General features: G+C 35.1%; 1 protein-coding gene across 6 annotated transcripts in view; it reads left to right on the top strand.

Moving 5' to 3' along the window:
* The window catches only part of ZDHHC21 (zinc finger DHHC-type palmitoyltransferase 21), a 42,863-nt gene that overhangs the window by 13,541 nt on the left and 13,111 nt on the right, over window positions 1–16,211 (top strand). For all 6 annotated transcript variants that reach the window (XM_048931352.1, XM_048931358.1, XM_048931354.1 and 3 more), the window contains 2 exons: window positions 735–873; window positions 10,089–10,205. In XM_048931352.1, coding sequence (XP_048787309.1) covers window positions 735–873; window positions 10,089–10,205 — 256 coding nt within the window. The remainder of the gene's footprint in view (window positions 1–734; window positions 874–10,088; window positions 10,206–16,211) is intronic.

The raw sequence follows: 16,211 nt of genomic DNA, 5'->3' as shown, positions 1-16,211 counted from the left end.
GTGCTGAATCATTCAGGCACTTAGTTCAGGGTAAGAGGAGCTTAGGGATTCCTTTTTGTGTACAAGTAAAACTAAGAAAAATTACTGTTGCAATGTAACATTTAATCATTGACAAATTGTTATATATCATACAATTTTCTAAAGTTTGTGTATTTTATTTTAAAAGTTGCAAGTTTTACTCCTTTAGTTACACTGATGCCAGTGTAATCATATGTTGCATGTTTATTTGTTGCAATTTAGTTTCTTGTGCTGGGAAAATATTTTTTTGTAAGAAATTAAACTTAATATTTCTTGGATGGAAATAAAAATTACAATTTCAATACACAAATGAATGTTTTTTGTAATACTGAAAATACTTCATGGTTTTTATACAGTTTTTTATTTTTAGTTTACCTAATGTCTGTGCTGGTTAGAAAACTTTACTGCCATATAGCAAATCCCATTTGTCATGGTCTCTCTTATTTTTTAGTGAAATTGCTTCTTTCATTATTCTTGATTACTCATAGTCAGCCTGGCTAAGATTCTTTGTTTGAAGTAAGTCAGCCTAATTGTTGCTTAAAATGAAAGTAAGTTTTGCCATCAGTTGTTCTGTGGCATAATTTCCATTAAAGATAAATCCATAAATCATCTTAACTTTTCTTAGGCATAATTGGTAGTTCTGTAGCCTGACTAATTCATAAATAATGTTGACAAGCCTTTATATTTCAATCTGTGTATACTTTGTTTCTCTGCAGGATTAATAATTGTGTTGGTGAAGACAATCATTGGCTGTTTTTACAGCTGTGTTTCTACACTCAAATTCTTAGTTCCTATACGCTGCTACTTGATTTCTGCCATTACTACTACTTTTTGCCTCTGAAAAAAGATAACTGGGTAAGAATTTCTTTTCTCCCCAGGCTGAATTAATGGCTAGTAGTGTAATATTTTGATCACTAGACATTCCTTTTGGTTCTCTTATTAAGAGTGAAAAAAGTACATGCACATGTATATTGTGAAGTAAGCAAATTCATTATGGGAAGTAACAATATATTCTAAAACAGTTCATGATTTTGAAGTGTTAAAAACCTAACATCAGTTTTCTTAGAGATCTGGAAAAGGAGACAGCTAGATTCCTATAGAAGTCATTAGTGAATGCTTGTATAAGCAATGTAGCTACTTCTGATATTTTCCTTTTTTATTATTATTATTTAACTTTCTCTAAAGTAAATCAGAATGGTTTTTTTTTCTGTACAAATTACCTACTGGAAAATTGTGATACTGCTAGAATATTGAGAATGTATGATCATTCTGAAAGGTTAAAAGCATACATTGGTTTGGAAGCAGTATTTTGTCTTGTTTGGAAAACATCATGTGGGCTAAAGGAAAACTAAATTTGATTTGTTTTACATGGATGGTGTGCTATTATTATATTTCAAAGTCTTGTCTTCAGCAGAATGCCTTTGGACACACACACAGGAAATTAAATTATACATTGAAATAGAGTGAAAAGATGTTCTACAGTTATGGAACTGAAGTTGTTAAGTGCTTGTATCTAGTGCTTATTTGTTTACTACCTGTAGCATTCAGAATATTCAAGAGGTTGGCCTGAAATTTGCTGAATGCTTGTAGGTGTTAGAATAGCAAAGCTGATACTCCTTACTTTGAGGGGAAAAAAAAAAGAAAAAGTTACGGGAGCTTTCTCATAAAAATTCATAAAAACCTCTCCCTAAAATGTGAAATAAGCTTTATCTTTGTCCTAAAATATGCAAACACAAGCTGACAAAATAGAAAAACCTAGAAAAGAATATACATACAAAGATACAGAAACCATTCCAGAAATTTGTAGCACACATTAAATTTTATTGAGGTTTTCTTGTAAGTGCTGTAGATTTTTTTTTTTATTCAGTGTTGATGTGACACCCCGTTGTTCTCTCTGCTGGTAATAAATATTACATTTATTTTTGAAAAGTGCTGTAGGCTAGCTCTACAATGTGAGTAAGGCAGGTCTCATTTTCTGTTTTGTTGAACATCTTAAGTTTCTTACCTTATTTTGTATCCTCAATGATGTAAAATAAGAGTGCTAAGCTTTCTGAAAAATACTGTTTCTGGAAGGGAATGATGGGACATCACCTCCTGAGTTCCTTCTTTACTCGCTTGTTGTTCTGCAGTGCTCCCAGAAAAGCATACATGAACATGATGTGTCAAAGGAGAGATAAAAGATGTAGAAAGAATGCATTTTTTGGATCATCCAGAATTCATAGAAATGTTAATGTGAAGTTCATAGATACCAGCTTCATATTATATCGAATTTACCAGAATTGAGGATTTTTGTACGTCACTAAAAAGAGGTCATCTTCATTTGCAACATATTTTCTATTTTATTTTTTTAATCTACATGAATATTTCCTTTTAAATGAGTCAGAGGTCTCTAGTAACATGGGAATCAGAATTTGCTGGCTGCATGGATCATCTTTACATAGACAGTACCCTTTCATCTGAGGCACACTACAGAGTAATGTCTAGAGGGTGTAGTACTGCTAAGGGTAGCAGCTAAGCCTTCACAGCAGCTTGCTCACTTAGTCCCAGTGACCTAGAGAAGAGAATTGTAAGGGTAAGAGTGTGAAAACTCACTGACTGAAAGACTGTTTAATAGGCAAAGCAAGAGTTGTCTGTGCAAGCAAAGCACAAGAATTCTTTCATCCCATTGACAAATAGATGTTCAGACAGATATTTAGCCATTTCCAGGAAAGCAAGGCTCCAACAGTTGCTGAGGTCACTTTGGAAGACAAACACCATCACTCCAAATATCCCTCCCTCTTTCTTGTTTCCTCTAGCTTTTACTATTGAGCATCATGTCACATGGTACATGATACCCCTTCGATCAGTTGAGGTCAGCTGTCCTGGCTGTATCCTATCTTTTCATAAGCTCCTACACTAACTGCTGGAATGGGCATCATGAAGAATGCAAAAGGCCTTGACTCTGTAAGCACTGCTCAGCAACAGATAGAAAATATCAGTGTTATCAGTACTGTTTTGGCTGCAGATTCAAAACATTGCACTGTATGAGCAGCAATGAAGAAAACTAAGCCTGCCGTACCCCAAACCAGTATGCTTGTCTGTGTTAAATCAAAGAATGCTCACATTTTTCTCGTTCTTTCCAATCTGTTGTCTGTTAATGGGCTTTTTATGTTCACCTTGCTATAAAAGCATTGCGTGATTTGAAGGAGCCATTTCAATTTCTTTTTTAGCTACAGTTAAGATAATAAGGATGCAAAATTCCAGTATTTCTTTATTAGTGATAAAAAAGTCTGTCATCTGTGTAAAATTCTAGGTAGATGTGTTGTATTTTCAGATTTTGGAATCTTAATATTTTTGAGAGGTGATCAAATGTAAATGCCTTTGCTTTTAGTTTCAATAGCTTTGTAAGCTGCTTTGTAATTAGTAAAATAAGCTAGCTTATCACATCTCAGGACAAAATGAATCATAAACTGCCTCTTGTCTTCCCATGCACAGAATTTTCTGGTTCCAAGTGCAGACAGCTTGTAATGACTTAGATGTGAATACTGGAATGGGCATTGCAGTGTTACTGTAAAGACTGTTTTTTTTTCTTTGTATGGCATATGCAGTACTTCTCTAATAGTAAAAAAAAATCCCTTTTTATTGAGAGAGTATCGTGAATGTTACAACTTTTAAGCAACTTCACTGTCTTTAGATCATGAGCCCAAATTCTGTCAGCATTATTTTTTAAAAGTAGTTTGGAAGGGAACTAAATTCCTTACTTGGAGGTGGTGTATGCAAAAGAAGAAACAGAAGATCATATTTGCTTCAGTCCATTTGCAGCCTGTGCATGCTAATAATAGTAAATGGTTTTAGAAATGAATGCATCTTGAAGTTTGTTCTTAAAATTGGGCAGATTTCAAATCTTTTAGAGACAAATATAGTTTTAATATATTATATACTGTATATCTATATATTACATAGTATATAGTAACCTAAATAATGAATCTGGTTCCTATGTTATTGACTGCCTAGACTTAGAGTCATGGGGCAACAAACCTACACCACAGTGGTTTGGTTTTGTTTCAGTTGTGTTGTTTTTGGCTCATGCATGTGTGGACACTTCATATGATGCTCTTGCTTTTGAAAAATGGGATCTGTGTTACTGTGTATCACATACAAATGTAGTAGAAAAATTTGGTAGACAAAGCAGGTCTGATCTTTTCAGATTTTTGTTAAGACTGATATTACTCTTAATATTAATCAGCTTTCTTAGTTTTTCACATGGAGAACTGGGGGCACACCTTGAAATTCAGAGAACGAGGAATAATTTGCTGGGGAGTCTAGTCAGTATTTCTGCCTGGAATATGACACCAGAGCCCCACTGGACTCATTATTCCAAGTGCAGCTAAGATTGTTTTGTCATAAAATTTTAAGCCACAGAATTGTTTGTCCGAATTGTGTTTTTTTTATATCAGATGAACAGTGGTTATGGTTAACAATTTGGTTATAAGTAGGCTTTTAGTCAGTTGTCTTGCAAAGTTCTTTCAGTTTTCAGATATTAATTAAGCTTGAAGCACTACAGTGTTTTAGAGACTGCAGTATATTCCACCTTTCGTGGTAATACTGTTTGTTGTAGAAATTTTGGCTTTGTCCGAGAGCTTGCATTTTTCTAAGCTGACGGGCTAGTTTGTTTAGCACCGATTCAAAAACCTGGATATTTTTTTCCACACAGCCATCTGGAATTAGCCTTCCTGCTCATTAAAAACACTTGTGATTTTTTTTTGGCTGTGTGCCTTCCTCTCTCTTAATTTTTATTTTTTAAATATTAAATAGAACAAAATACAGATGCTGTGGAATTAAAACCACTTTTAATAATTTGTGGTGTAATCATTTTATCATAGTACTGATTAATTCACTAGTAAAATATTATCAGTGTTTGCTTGCTGGCATTTATTCCCAGGTGAAAATAATGCATTTTGAACTTTAAAGGCAAAGAGAAACATGGACATTTTAAATTAAAAAAAAAAAAATAAGGTAAAGGTGATAGCTTTAAAGCTAATAGAGGAAGCTGTTTCAACAGAAAGAAAATGGTTTATCTTCAGGTTTTACATAGTATTCTTGGATCTTTTAATTGGTCTACTGTCAGAAGGATAGCTTGTGGTTATTGCTTCTATTTGTCCAGCAGGAGGAGTGCAATTACTACTAGAAACAAAGGAAATAATTAAAACGTCTGTGGAGGATCCTAGCAGAAAACACTGTGGTCCAAATAAGACTGCTTATGAGTTCTTTGGCTTTGATGATCAAAAATATTTGATTTTTGGAAGCTCAGTCTAAAGAGTTGCGTCTTCATTAAAATTCTGAAGGTTGGGGAATCTCTATTCCTTAGACTGTATTCAGTGTTGCAGATTGTGAAATAAGATTAATGAAAGATGTTAGGAAATATTTGTTAAAACTTGTGAGAATGTTATTTACAGAAAAAATTATTTGAATAGTATTTATGCATTAATATTAAATGAAATCTGGAAATAGGAATCATTCTATTCTTTAGTCTTGAGACACTAAAGGAGACATTGGAGTTATGAAATGACCTACAGGACGTGTGAGTTTTTTTTATGTGTTAAAAACAAATTAGCCACGTTGGTTCTCTGCAAAAGCAAAACAAAAAACAGCATAGCCTCCTATATAGTTACAGGGACAGTATATGAATTCTTAATAAAGTTAAGAAAATAAATACATTGTCTGCATTGAGGAAAAAAAAAAAAAAAGAAGACTGAGAGGATAACACTTTTTAAAAACTTGATCTGTTGGTAATGTTATTTTTATGCTAAGGTTGTTTTCCCTTTTAAACTCTTTTCTATGTCTAAAGTAATTTCAGAATTATCACTGGATTGAGCTCTGTGTAGACAATTAATTTTATAGTTGGAGTTCTTTTTGCATTTTAGTTTATTTTTTGTGTGAGTGAATTTTCTCTCCTCCAAAACCTGTATTCTGTGAGTTTTTTTCTGCTTTTTTTTTTTTTTCCCCCTAACATAGCAGCCTGGCTTTCTTCTGTATTCTGCACTGTTTTTGTGATATGTAGGTTGATAGACTGACTTTATCACCAGACTGAGACAAAAATGCCAGACATTTGAAACTGAGAGTAAATATGCAGATCATCGTGCATGGAGCTTACTCTGTGTTCCTTTCCTAGGAGAAACATGGAATGTTACTGTATTTTGTTAGCAATTAATATACTATGTAGCATGTTTTCCTAAAGAAGCAGAATTGAGTGAGTATTACTTTTTAAACGCAAATTTATGAAGGTTGATGGTTGTTTTCACTTTGTCTGTTCTGGAAAAGATACTGTAGTCCTGGATTACTTCTGCTGGAAGCTGTGTCCTCTGTACTAAGTGTGCTGTTCTTAAAATAGTAAACCCTGGGGAATAATAGCAATAATGGTCGTATCATTTATAATGACCTTGGGCTGTACTCACCAGTTTTGACCTTTTTCTTATGTGTAAGGATGAACTCGTAACAGTCTTAGTGGTCAACATTAGTATGTGTTACAGGGATCATCCATGACAGCTGATGCTTAGAAATGAAGACATGGTGTATGCTTTGCCATAGGGTAGAGACAAGAGAAAGTCTTGTGTGACTCTGTGTCATGGCGATTTGTGGAAAGTGTTGGTATTACTTTTTGAGATAAAGGTGTTATATCTTATAGCTTGCAATACAGCCCTCACTTTCTTATTCTGTGCCAAATTTCTGTTCCACATGTTTCTATCCATGTCTTTTTGCAAGTAATCCCCAGTCTTTCTGGTTTGTACCAGAAGGTACAGGTAGAAGTAGTGGCTAATGGCAGCTTAAAAGCCTCATTTAACAGGCAAAAAAATATGTTGGGGAAGCGTGAAAGGGACACAGCATATCTGAGCTACATAGGAAGGAAAAGTGTGGCAACAAGCCATTTGTACTGATAATTAGCCAGAACAGTCAGACTGTGATGTTAACCAAAAAAAGAGAAGGGGGCTGGCTACCTAAAGTGCTGCTTTTATTGTTAAATCAGTGTATATTACATCTGTGGTAAGACCACTGATGTCAGCCAGGCCACATGTGGAAAAAAGCTGCTAGGAGACAAAATTCTACTGCTAAGAGAGAAAGTTTGTATATTGATGATTAGTTTATGTATGTGTGTGTAGTTCTTGCTCTGAATGCAGTTTGTGTGATTTTGGAGACAGAGGCAAGCTATGTTAGTATGGTTAGTACATTGAGATGAGTGAGTCCCTAAATTATGTTTGAACAAGAGGACATTTGGCAAGAGGGATCAATTACTTATTGTCTAGTCTCAGGGCTGGTTTATGGTACCTTTCTGTGGTTTTCTTACAAGGAATTTTTTTTTTTTATCAGTCCTGAGAAAGAGTAATAAAAATAGATTGAGATGAACTCACATATAAAGCAGCAACATACTAAATGTATGATTATTATAAAGGAAAGACATGGAGCTCTTGGAGTGGGTGCAGAGGAGGGTCACTAAGATGATCAGAGGGTTGGAGCACCTCTCCTACAAAGAAAGGTTGAGGGAACTGGGCTTGTTTAGCTTGCAGAAAAGAAGGCTCCAGGGAGACCTCACTGTGTTCTTCCAGTACTTGAAGGGAGCTTATAAACAGTAGGGGGGACAGCTGTTTACAAGGGTGGATAGTGATAGGACAAGCAGGAATGGTCTTAAACTGAGATGGGGGAGATTTAGGTTAGATAATAGGAGGAAGTTTTTCACACAGAGGGTGGTGACACACTGGAACAGGTTGCCCAAGGAGGCTGTGGATGCCCCATCCCTGGAGGCATTCAAGGCCAGGCTGGATGTGGCTCTGGGCAGCCTGGTCTGCTGGTTGGTGACCCTGCTTGTGGCAGGGGGGTTGAAACTTCATTGTGGTTCTTTTCAACCCAGGCCATTCTATGATACTATGATTATCATTGCTGCAATTTAAATGAATTCCTTTCAAAATGTTTCTTGCTTTCATGGAATGACACATTTCTGTATCACAGTAAAATTGTGGAAGTAGCTCTATTTCTGCAAATGATTTGGGTTTCTGCAGAAAAATACTGTCTTGTTTCTGCAGATTGCTAGGTGACAGCTCAGTAGTGACTTCTAGTTCATCACTGCATCAGAGACTTTGATTCCCCTAGGGACATACAATGGCTGGGGAAAAAATACTTAAGATGTCACCTCTTCTCATTAGTAATTCAGCAGCTTAGCTTCTTTTGCTGTAGACACTTTCATGTTTTAGGGAGGAAGGAGAGATAGAATAGGAGTTCCTGGTCTTCACTAAAAGAGAATTAAATTTTCTTTCGCTATATCAAGCCTGGTAATACTGACTTGAGAGAGAGACTTTCTTGTCTTATCATGAGTTCAAAGGGAAAACATAAGCTGTGTTCCTTGTTACTTACAGTAAGATTTTATTTGGTATTGGATGATTTTAAAAATGTATTTACTGTTTTCTTCTGAAGACTGTGTTCAAGAGAAGAGTTTGTCCATCAAACTCTTGGGAGGTTGTACTGCTTTTATTAATGGGAATATATGCTGGATCCAGAATGTGACTTCACTGCTGACAGTCTTCGTTTACATTTAGTGTTTTCTGTTAAGATAAAGATAAATGCATAGAAACATTTCAGATCAACAAAACACTGTATCTATGAAGATATGAAGATATTTTAAATATCTTGTAGAACTATCTTAGTGTCTTACCTTGTTGTTCTTTAAATGTTGGTGTAGGTGGTTAAAGGGGAAACTGAAATTATCATGGCTGATTTTGAGATAGTGTAATTTTGAATTAACTGGTTGACTGAATAAAAAAAAACCAGTTAAATAGAATGAAAGTGAATATGTTCCCTATATCTGTAAGAAAAGCTAGTCTTAACAAGAGCTGGCTTACCAGTTTAGAAAAAGAGAGTGCGTTTTGATTTTTGGTTTTTGATTTAGCTGTTTAGTTAGTGATTTCTAGTTCTTCCAGTAATTATTTACTTTAGTAGCTGCTATAAACTTCTTCCTGGCTTTATATTTTGAAACTTAGTGGAAATAAGGGTAAAATCCTATGCCTTTCAAAATTGTGTGCGCGTGTGTGTGTGTTCTCAATTAAACCCCAGTGTTCCTGAATTTGAGTTCTTCTTCCTTGACTCCAAGTGGTTGAGTGTAAAGAATAAAAGTTCAAAAGCAGTAGGAATCTTTTTTTTTTTTCATTCACTTCACTTTTATGTTCTGGTTGTAATTTATAGTTTACTTGAGAGGTTTTAATAGTTTCCTGCTGTGATCTGGCTTTTCTGAGTGGAAGAACAGATGTGTACATTCAAAAGACAGCCTTGAGAACATAATCGTGACTTAAAACTAAGAGAATGGCGGTGCTAATTCATTATCAAAGGATAAGATGGGGTGTGAAGTTGCAGTACATCTACAGTAACTGCAATGTACAAATGTTTTCTTGTGGTAAAAATAAGATTTTTTATCCTTTGAAAAAAAAAAGCTTTAAAACTCTCTTGTGATTTTCATATTTTCTACTGGCTAAAATCAGACTTTCTAGAGCAGGTGGTACAGTAAATTCATATCCTCTGCTCTGAGACAGCTTTTTTTGTGCACCAATATCCAATGTGATAAGCTATCACTAAGGGCTGAGTAAAGATAAGTTAATGTGGAATAATAGGTGGCATTACAGTTAGGCCAAGGAAATTGAGATACTTTGATTTTTTAGATATTGTCTTTAAGCTAGGAATGCTACTATTTTTATGATAAAGAGATGGTGCTAAAATGAAATTTGTTGTGGCTGTGAGACAATAAGTTCTATACATTAGACTATTTAACATAATGGCTTTGTTATATTTTAAAGCTCGTGTATAACAGTCTGACGCTGATGAAGGTAGAAAAATGAGGAACAACTCATCTGAGCTTAATATATTCTCTCAATTTAAATACCTGAATTTTTAGCAGAATAGTGAAAAAACTGTTTATGTACATAAATGATTGTTTTATAATTTTAACATACAAATAAATCAGTGATTTGCCACATAACTCAAAATCCGGTGTTCAAAGATTTAAATTAACTTTTAAGTTCTGAAGTCTCTCTCTCCTTTTTGTCTTGTTCTAGGACGTTTTTGTATTTAGACATGAACTTGCTCTTCTAAGAATATCTGCCTTCATGGGTATAATAATATTAGGTGGAATAAGTGGACTCTTTTACACTCAGCTAATTGGTATTTTCACTGTAAGTATCTAATCCCTTAATTTTAGAAATACGTATTCGTTTTATTTTTGATAAAATCAATAAAAACAGAAAAGCATGTTGTATTTTAAGAATAGAGAAATCCTCTCACTATTTCCACTTATTTGTTATGTGATTTATCAAAAGTCTGTTTTCAAGGAAATCTTAAGAAGCCTTCTGTCAAACTGGTGTCTGATAATTCACCTATCAAAGCAATTTCCTGACTTGTGTTAATAAAATAAAAACCTTACATTGTTATGGATTGATAAAGCGTACAAAGTACTTACTTTGCTATATTTTGATATTTGTTTTTAATTTTAAACTTTTATATGCCATGGTCTCAGTCTTTGTGACAGTGAGGCCTGCTGATAAATCATACATTTTGAGAACATATACTTTTTCTTATGTTAATAAACAAGCTTTCATATCTTCTCAGTTACTAAATTGTAGAATGAGAATGTATTATATTAATTGTTACAGTACAAATTCAAATTCTATACTTAAATGTAGAAACAAGAGTAACCCAGAAAACCACTTCTACATGGAAATGTTTCACACTTAAATTAATTTAGTAATTTAATAAATGTTTGTGAGACAAAAACACTAGTTCCTTCTTTACATTAGAAATTAATCACTGCTAGTGAATGCTGTAGAACTGCATTAAGAATACATAGAAATGTTTAGAACACTCCAGTGTCGAACTGGAGTAAGCCTCTACATATCTAAAAGAATTATGATCTGGTTTGCCAGACATTTTTTAGACATAGTGAAGTACAAGATAACTGCATCTTTGTGACTACAGCTGATTGAGATCTACCTGAGAATTAATTCTGGCATTACCAGGGCTTGTGTGTTAACCCACCAGATGCATAATGGAAAACCTTCTAACTGTAATGTGTAATTCCTTTGTGTGGAATAAAGGAAACAATATCAGAAATTTTGAAATCTTTTAGATAAAAATAATATTGTTTTCATTGTGTTTTCTTTCTTTTTCTTTCTCTAAGTTACTGCCTTTGATCCTTCAGTGACTGTTGCAAAACAATATGCCGTCTAGCAATCTTCCAGCATTCTGACTCTCAGCTCTAGCTGTTTACTTTTTGCACCTCTTTGTGTTGTGCCTGATTTCTCTGTTCCAGGGTCTGGCTGACAAGTCAACTCTGTTTAAATGCCTGCGCACATCTTTTATGTCTGTGTAGAGTTAGAGTTTAGAGTTTTGCCTTGTTAGGTATCTAGCTAAAGTGGTGCAGACATCTGGATTCTACTCCTTCTCCCACTGGTGGAGGGAGACAAGAAGCCTTAATGTTCATATGCTGAATTGTGCATATCTTTTGAGACTGTTTAATGGTTATGTGAGAAGAAACAAAAAAACATGCTTTCAGTACTACTCCAGAAATGATGCAGGAGAGAACAAAACAAAACCTACATGTATATGGCAGTATAATTCTGCCTGTTGCTGCCAGAAGCGAAATTAAATTTTGGCACTGACTGTCAGTGTCCACCTATACTGTTAATATACATGAAAGAAAAACTGGGTGAAACCAATTGTCAGACATACCTGAAACTTGGAACATTTGTATTTTGGCGCAAAATACCTACTGTACTGCCCCTGTGATGCACATGAACTCTTAGTATGTTCTTTCACCAGTCTGACCCCTTATGCAGTTAGACTGCCACCAGCCTACAAAATAATATTGAAAAGCTGCATTCTTTGTGCCAGTTCTGTAACACACTGTGTTGTACATCCCATTGCACCTATTGAGCTGGCTACTGCCCTGCAATAGGTAGGAGCTGAAAATAATGTTTTGAAGACCAACCTCATTTTCTGTTGATTGTCGAGCTCCAGCATGCCTAGGTAATTTCTTTTGTCATATTTGACAAACAAACTCACTACAGAATTGCACATATAGATATACAGTCTCTAAGAGTCAGACAGCAGAAGGTACAGGTCTGAAGTAGGGCCTGTTACTGCACTCTGCCTGAAGTAGAACTTCTATGCCTGCCTTTTATGCACAATGTTTTAGGTCTGGGATTACTGGGAAGTAGAAATCTGTAATTGGGATCTCTGTTCACACCATGTGACTACTGTTGCATTGACTCATTGAATATAGGCTAGAAGGATCTTCTGAAGGTTAAACCCTATGCAGCAGGGCCAGCTGCATAGAAAGGTTTATTCAGTGATATTCTCAGTCTCCTCAGTCAAATATATCCAAATACAGAAGCAACACAGTCTCCCTGTTTAACCCGTTTAGTGTTTCAGTCCTGCTAGTCAAATTTCAAACAAAAAAAACCCAAATCTGTTGTTGAGGTTGTGCTTAGACTGTAACTTGTGTCAGAAAATCTAACTGTACAGTGTTCTAGTGTGGGGATTTGCTTTCTCCGTAAGCAGTTCCCAAAAGTTTTGGGTAGCCAGTGAAAAAGGCAGGTGAGAGGGCAGCGGCTGAGTAGTTTCAGAGCTCCCCAAAGGCACTTGTGATGGTTTGAATAGGGAAACAAAGAAAATGGGTGTGTCCACCCACAGTGCTGAGTGCAATGTAGATGCATTTATGTCCTGTAGAAAAAAAATAAAATACGGTCACTTAGAAATAGTAGTAACATGCTTACCATGTTGGAGTTCAGCACCAAGCATTCTGGCACGAATAGAGCAAATTTTGTCTGAAGTGAAATATATTTAAAATGATGAATTCATGATGAATTCATTGTAAGGTACAGACAAAAATTTACCACAGTTTAGACAATTAGAGACTAGTAGTGCAGGCTTGAGGTTATTTTAAAAGAAACGTATGCATAGGCGTGCACAGTTACTTTAATTGCTCTGATTCTTGAGATCATGCACTTGCTGAAACAGCACAGATATCTTCAAGTGGGATGGAAGAGAGCATGAGCCTCTGTTTAGATGAGCTAAGTAAGTTCAAGTTTGTTGGGTTTTATCTTTGTTATTTACCTGCATTTCAAATTCTGCCAAAATTGGATTTTGAAAGGTAAAAATGAAGATTTATCTAAATTTGACTCTTAGCATAGCAAAACTTTTTGGTTCTCCATAAAATGAGCTTGCATTGTATAACTTTTTAGACACCAAGCCAATAGTTTATATTTCCTGTCTCTAACAAAAAGCAATAGAAGCACCTAAGGCTTACTGTCAGTCTCACAGAAGCAGCATGCTGTATGAAACCATAGTTTTCTTCCTTCTTTAGTGTCATCAGTAGTAAAGTGCTAGTACCTGAAATGACACCTTCTGGCTTCTGTATGCATGGATGGTTTCCACAGTGATGACTGCTCAAATATAAGTGATTGGAATGTAGCTCAGTTATGAAGCAAGATAGGTACTCTCTGGTTCAGAGCACTCTCATGCTTGTGCTGATTGTTCATGCTTATAGAAGTAAAATTGCTAGTTTATCTTTTTTTGCTACAGCAGCAGGACAGGTAAAGTTGAATATATGGAATGCATTTGCATGTTGTTCCCTTTTTATACGTCACTTTTCTGAGCAGAATTCCTCTTTACGGTAATTGAGCTATTATTGCTCAATAAGCCATATGATTTGAGAAATGTTGGCGTTTTCTCTCCTTGGGGCTTTCTTTTTCTGAAGTCAGAAATGTCTAACTTGTGATGGAGAGAGCATACCCAAGATACTCAGATATGCTTGAAACAGTGAAATAGCTAAAAATAGCAAAACATATTATGAAATGCAGGTGAGGTATTCTGCCTTGTGTGCTGACACTTGCTAAATTCCAGTGTTGCTCTGCAGTTGTCTGATCTATGTCACCGTGCAAGTCGTCTTGGTTAAAACAGCAGATTCTTTATGTAAGAGTTCCTGAACTAAGAAAAAAGGGAGTGTTATCTTCTGTTCTTGTTTAACAAGTGTGTTCAGTGGGTACCTGGTGTAGGGAACCTGCTTTGGCAGGGGGGTTGGACTCGATGATCTCTGGAGGTCCCTTCCAACCCCTACAATTCTGTGATTCTGTGATAGACGCTTGGATAAAGTCTTGTCTCTGATAAAAATAAAGCCATTGTAACTTGCGTATGTATGGCTCTTGTGCAAAGTGATTACCAGACCAAGTTACCTAATATGCATTAATCTTCTTGAGAATGTATTCCACTTTTCTTACTGTGATATTACTGCTGGAGTATCTTGAGCACGCTGCTATTAATATCTCATCTGAAGGTTCAGGCAGTCAAAGAGCAGGGGAGGTGACTTCCCACAATGAGAGTAGAGCAGCTGGTTGGCAAAAACTGTCCTTAGAAGAACTTTTGACATGAATTATTCTCATGAACTGGGGAGCAGCTGAGGTGGCCACTTTATATGAGATTAGTGCTTTCTCCCTAGAAACTAGCATATGTGTAACACTCTTGTAGCAGGAAGGGCACGTGGCTCTTGTCATTCTCCTGCAGTTCTTTCCCAAAGCTCTGTTTGCCTTTACTCTTCGGATCTCCATGAATTTTAGCACTTTTTCCTTTTTTGCATAACTTGGAGATAAAAGTAGCTAAATTATGTCTAATTTAGAAATCTCTGAAACAAGGAAAAAAAACTCAGATTGTAATTCAGGGGATACTCTTCTTAAATTCTCAGCATAACAGTTAGTCTTATTACTAGTCATTTTTGTACTTCTGAAGAGCTAGGTGGTAGAAATCAGTTTCACCCAAGAAATAAGATCATGTAGTATTGACAGCCTGCTTGTTTTCTGTGCATTACAGTAGCTTTTTCAGTCCTCTATTCCCTGTCATTGTTTGTCCTGCAAATTTAAGTTTTGTTCTTCTTAACAGGAGATGAGTCAGTATTTGTAGATTTCTGGGCAGCAAAGGCAAGTTTAGAATAGTACAGTAAGTTTTTTTAAAAAAAAAATGTTCTCCTGCTGTAATTATTATTGGTACCACTTAGTTCAGATGGCTTCTAGCTGGGACTCTCCTGTGAGCAATTATTTCTCAATCACTGCAAGAAGAACAAGTCAACAAGATAGCTCTAGTACAGGTGCTTCCAAACTACTTCATCAAGGCAAAGAGATGTTTAATATATTTGTTATTTGTTGGTTTGTTTTAAAATATAAAAATAGTATTTATATATAAATTAATGTTTTGCTTGAGACAGTTGCTTTATTGAAAGTTTTCTACAAAAACATCCAAAATATGCTGTCTTAAGTAACTACTGCTTATGCTAGTTAATGGCATTTTACTGCAGTGACAAATGCAGTGTTTGTTTAGGAAGAATATTTTGCACTGAACTTAAGAGCAAACCTTGAAGAGTGGGTGTTACTTCATTTTATTTCCATTTACCTTCTTCTTTTCTGTAATTAACCTTATATCACATAAGAAAATTTGATTAGAAGTTAAATAGTGTCCAGAAGCTTGTTTCCTTTTTGAGGACACATTTTCTTTACATTTTTTCTTAAGAAATTCACTCCTTTGTTATTTTTTATACACAACAGCTATTTGTTTTCCTTGAAAAGTGTATATAAACCAAATTTGTTCTTATGAAAAGACATAAATTCACCAAGAGGAAATAAAAAAGTCTTCTCATCAGCTATAGATGGCTTCAAATTTATGATTACAAGAGGTAAAGAGCTGTAATCTAGTCTTCTTTAAGAAGGTGAAACTGCCAGGTTACTTGAGTGTGTATTTGTAGAAGACCAACCCTGGCATTTACACTTGTCTGTTTTGTTCATAGAATCACAGAATCGTGTTCCTGTTCTGCTTACAGAAATCAGTATTTTTTATTTTATTTTTTCAGAGTTTCAACAGTTAAAGGAAATAAAACACAGATTTTATGAAATTTAATTTAAATGAAATACACTTAAAAACACAGGTTTTTGACTGATATGGTAAGATTCTGACACGTCAGTTATATTTGATTCACAAGATATTACTGTAGTTCCATACTATACATACTATGGCATGGCATTTAAATAATGATTTATCTGATCATCTTGATCTGTTGCAAAACAACTCCTTTTTAAACATTTCTGCTTTGTATCCAGTGAGATTTTTAAATTGCACCAGACAGTGCTAAATATATTCAA

This window comes from Lagopus muta, chromosome Z (assembly GCF_023343835.1).
Source record: "Lagopus muta isolate bLagMut1 chromosome Z, bLagMut1 primary, whole genome shotgun sequence".
NCBI lineage: Eukaryota > Metazoa > Chordata > Aves > Galliformes > Phasianidae > Lagopus > Lagopus muta.
The sequence above is the reverse complement of the archived record's forward strand: the minus strand, read 5'-3'. Positions and strand labels throughout refer to the sequence as shown.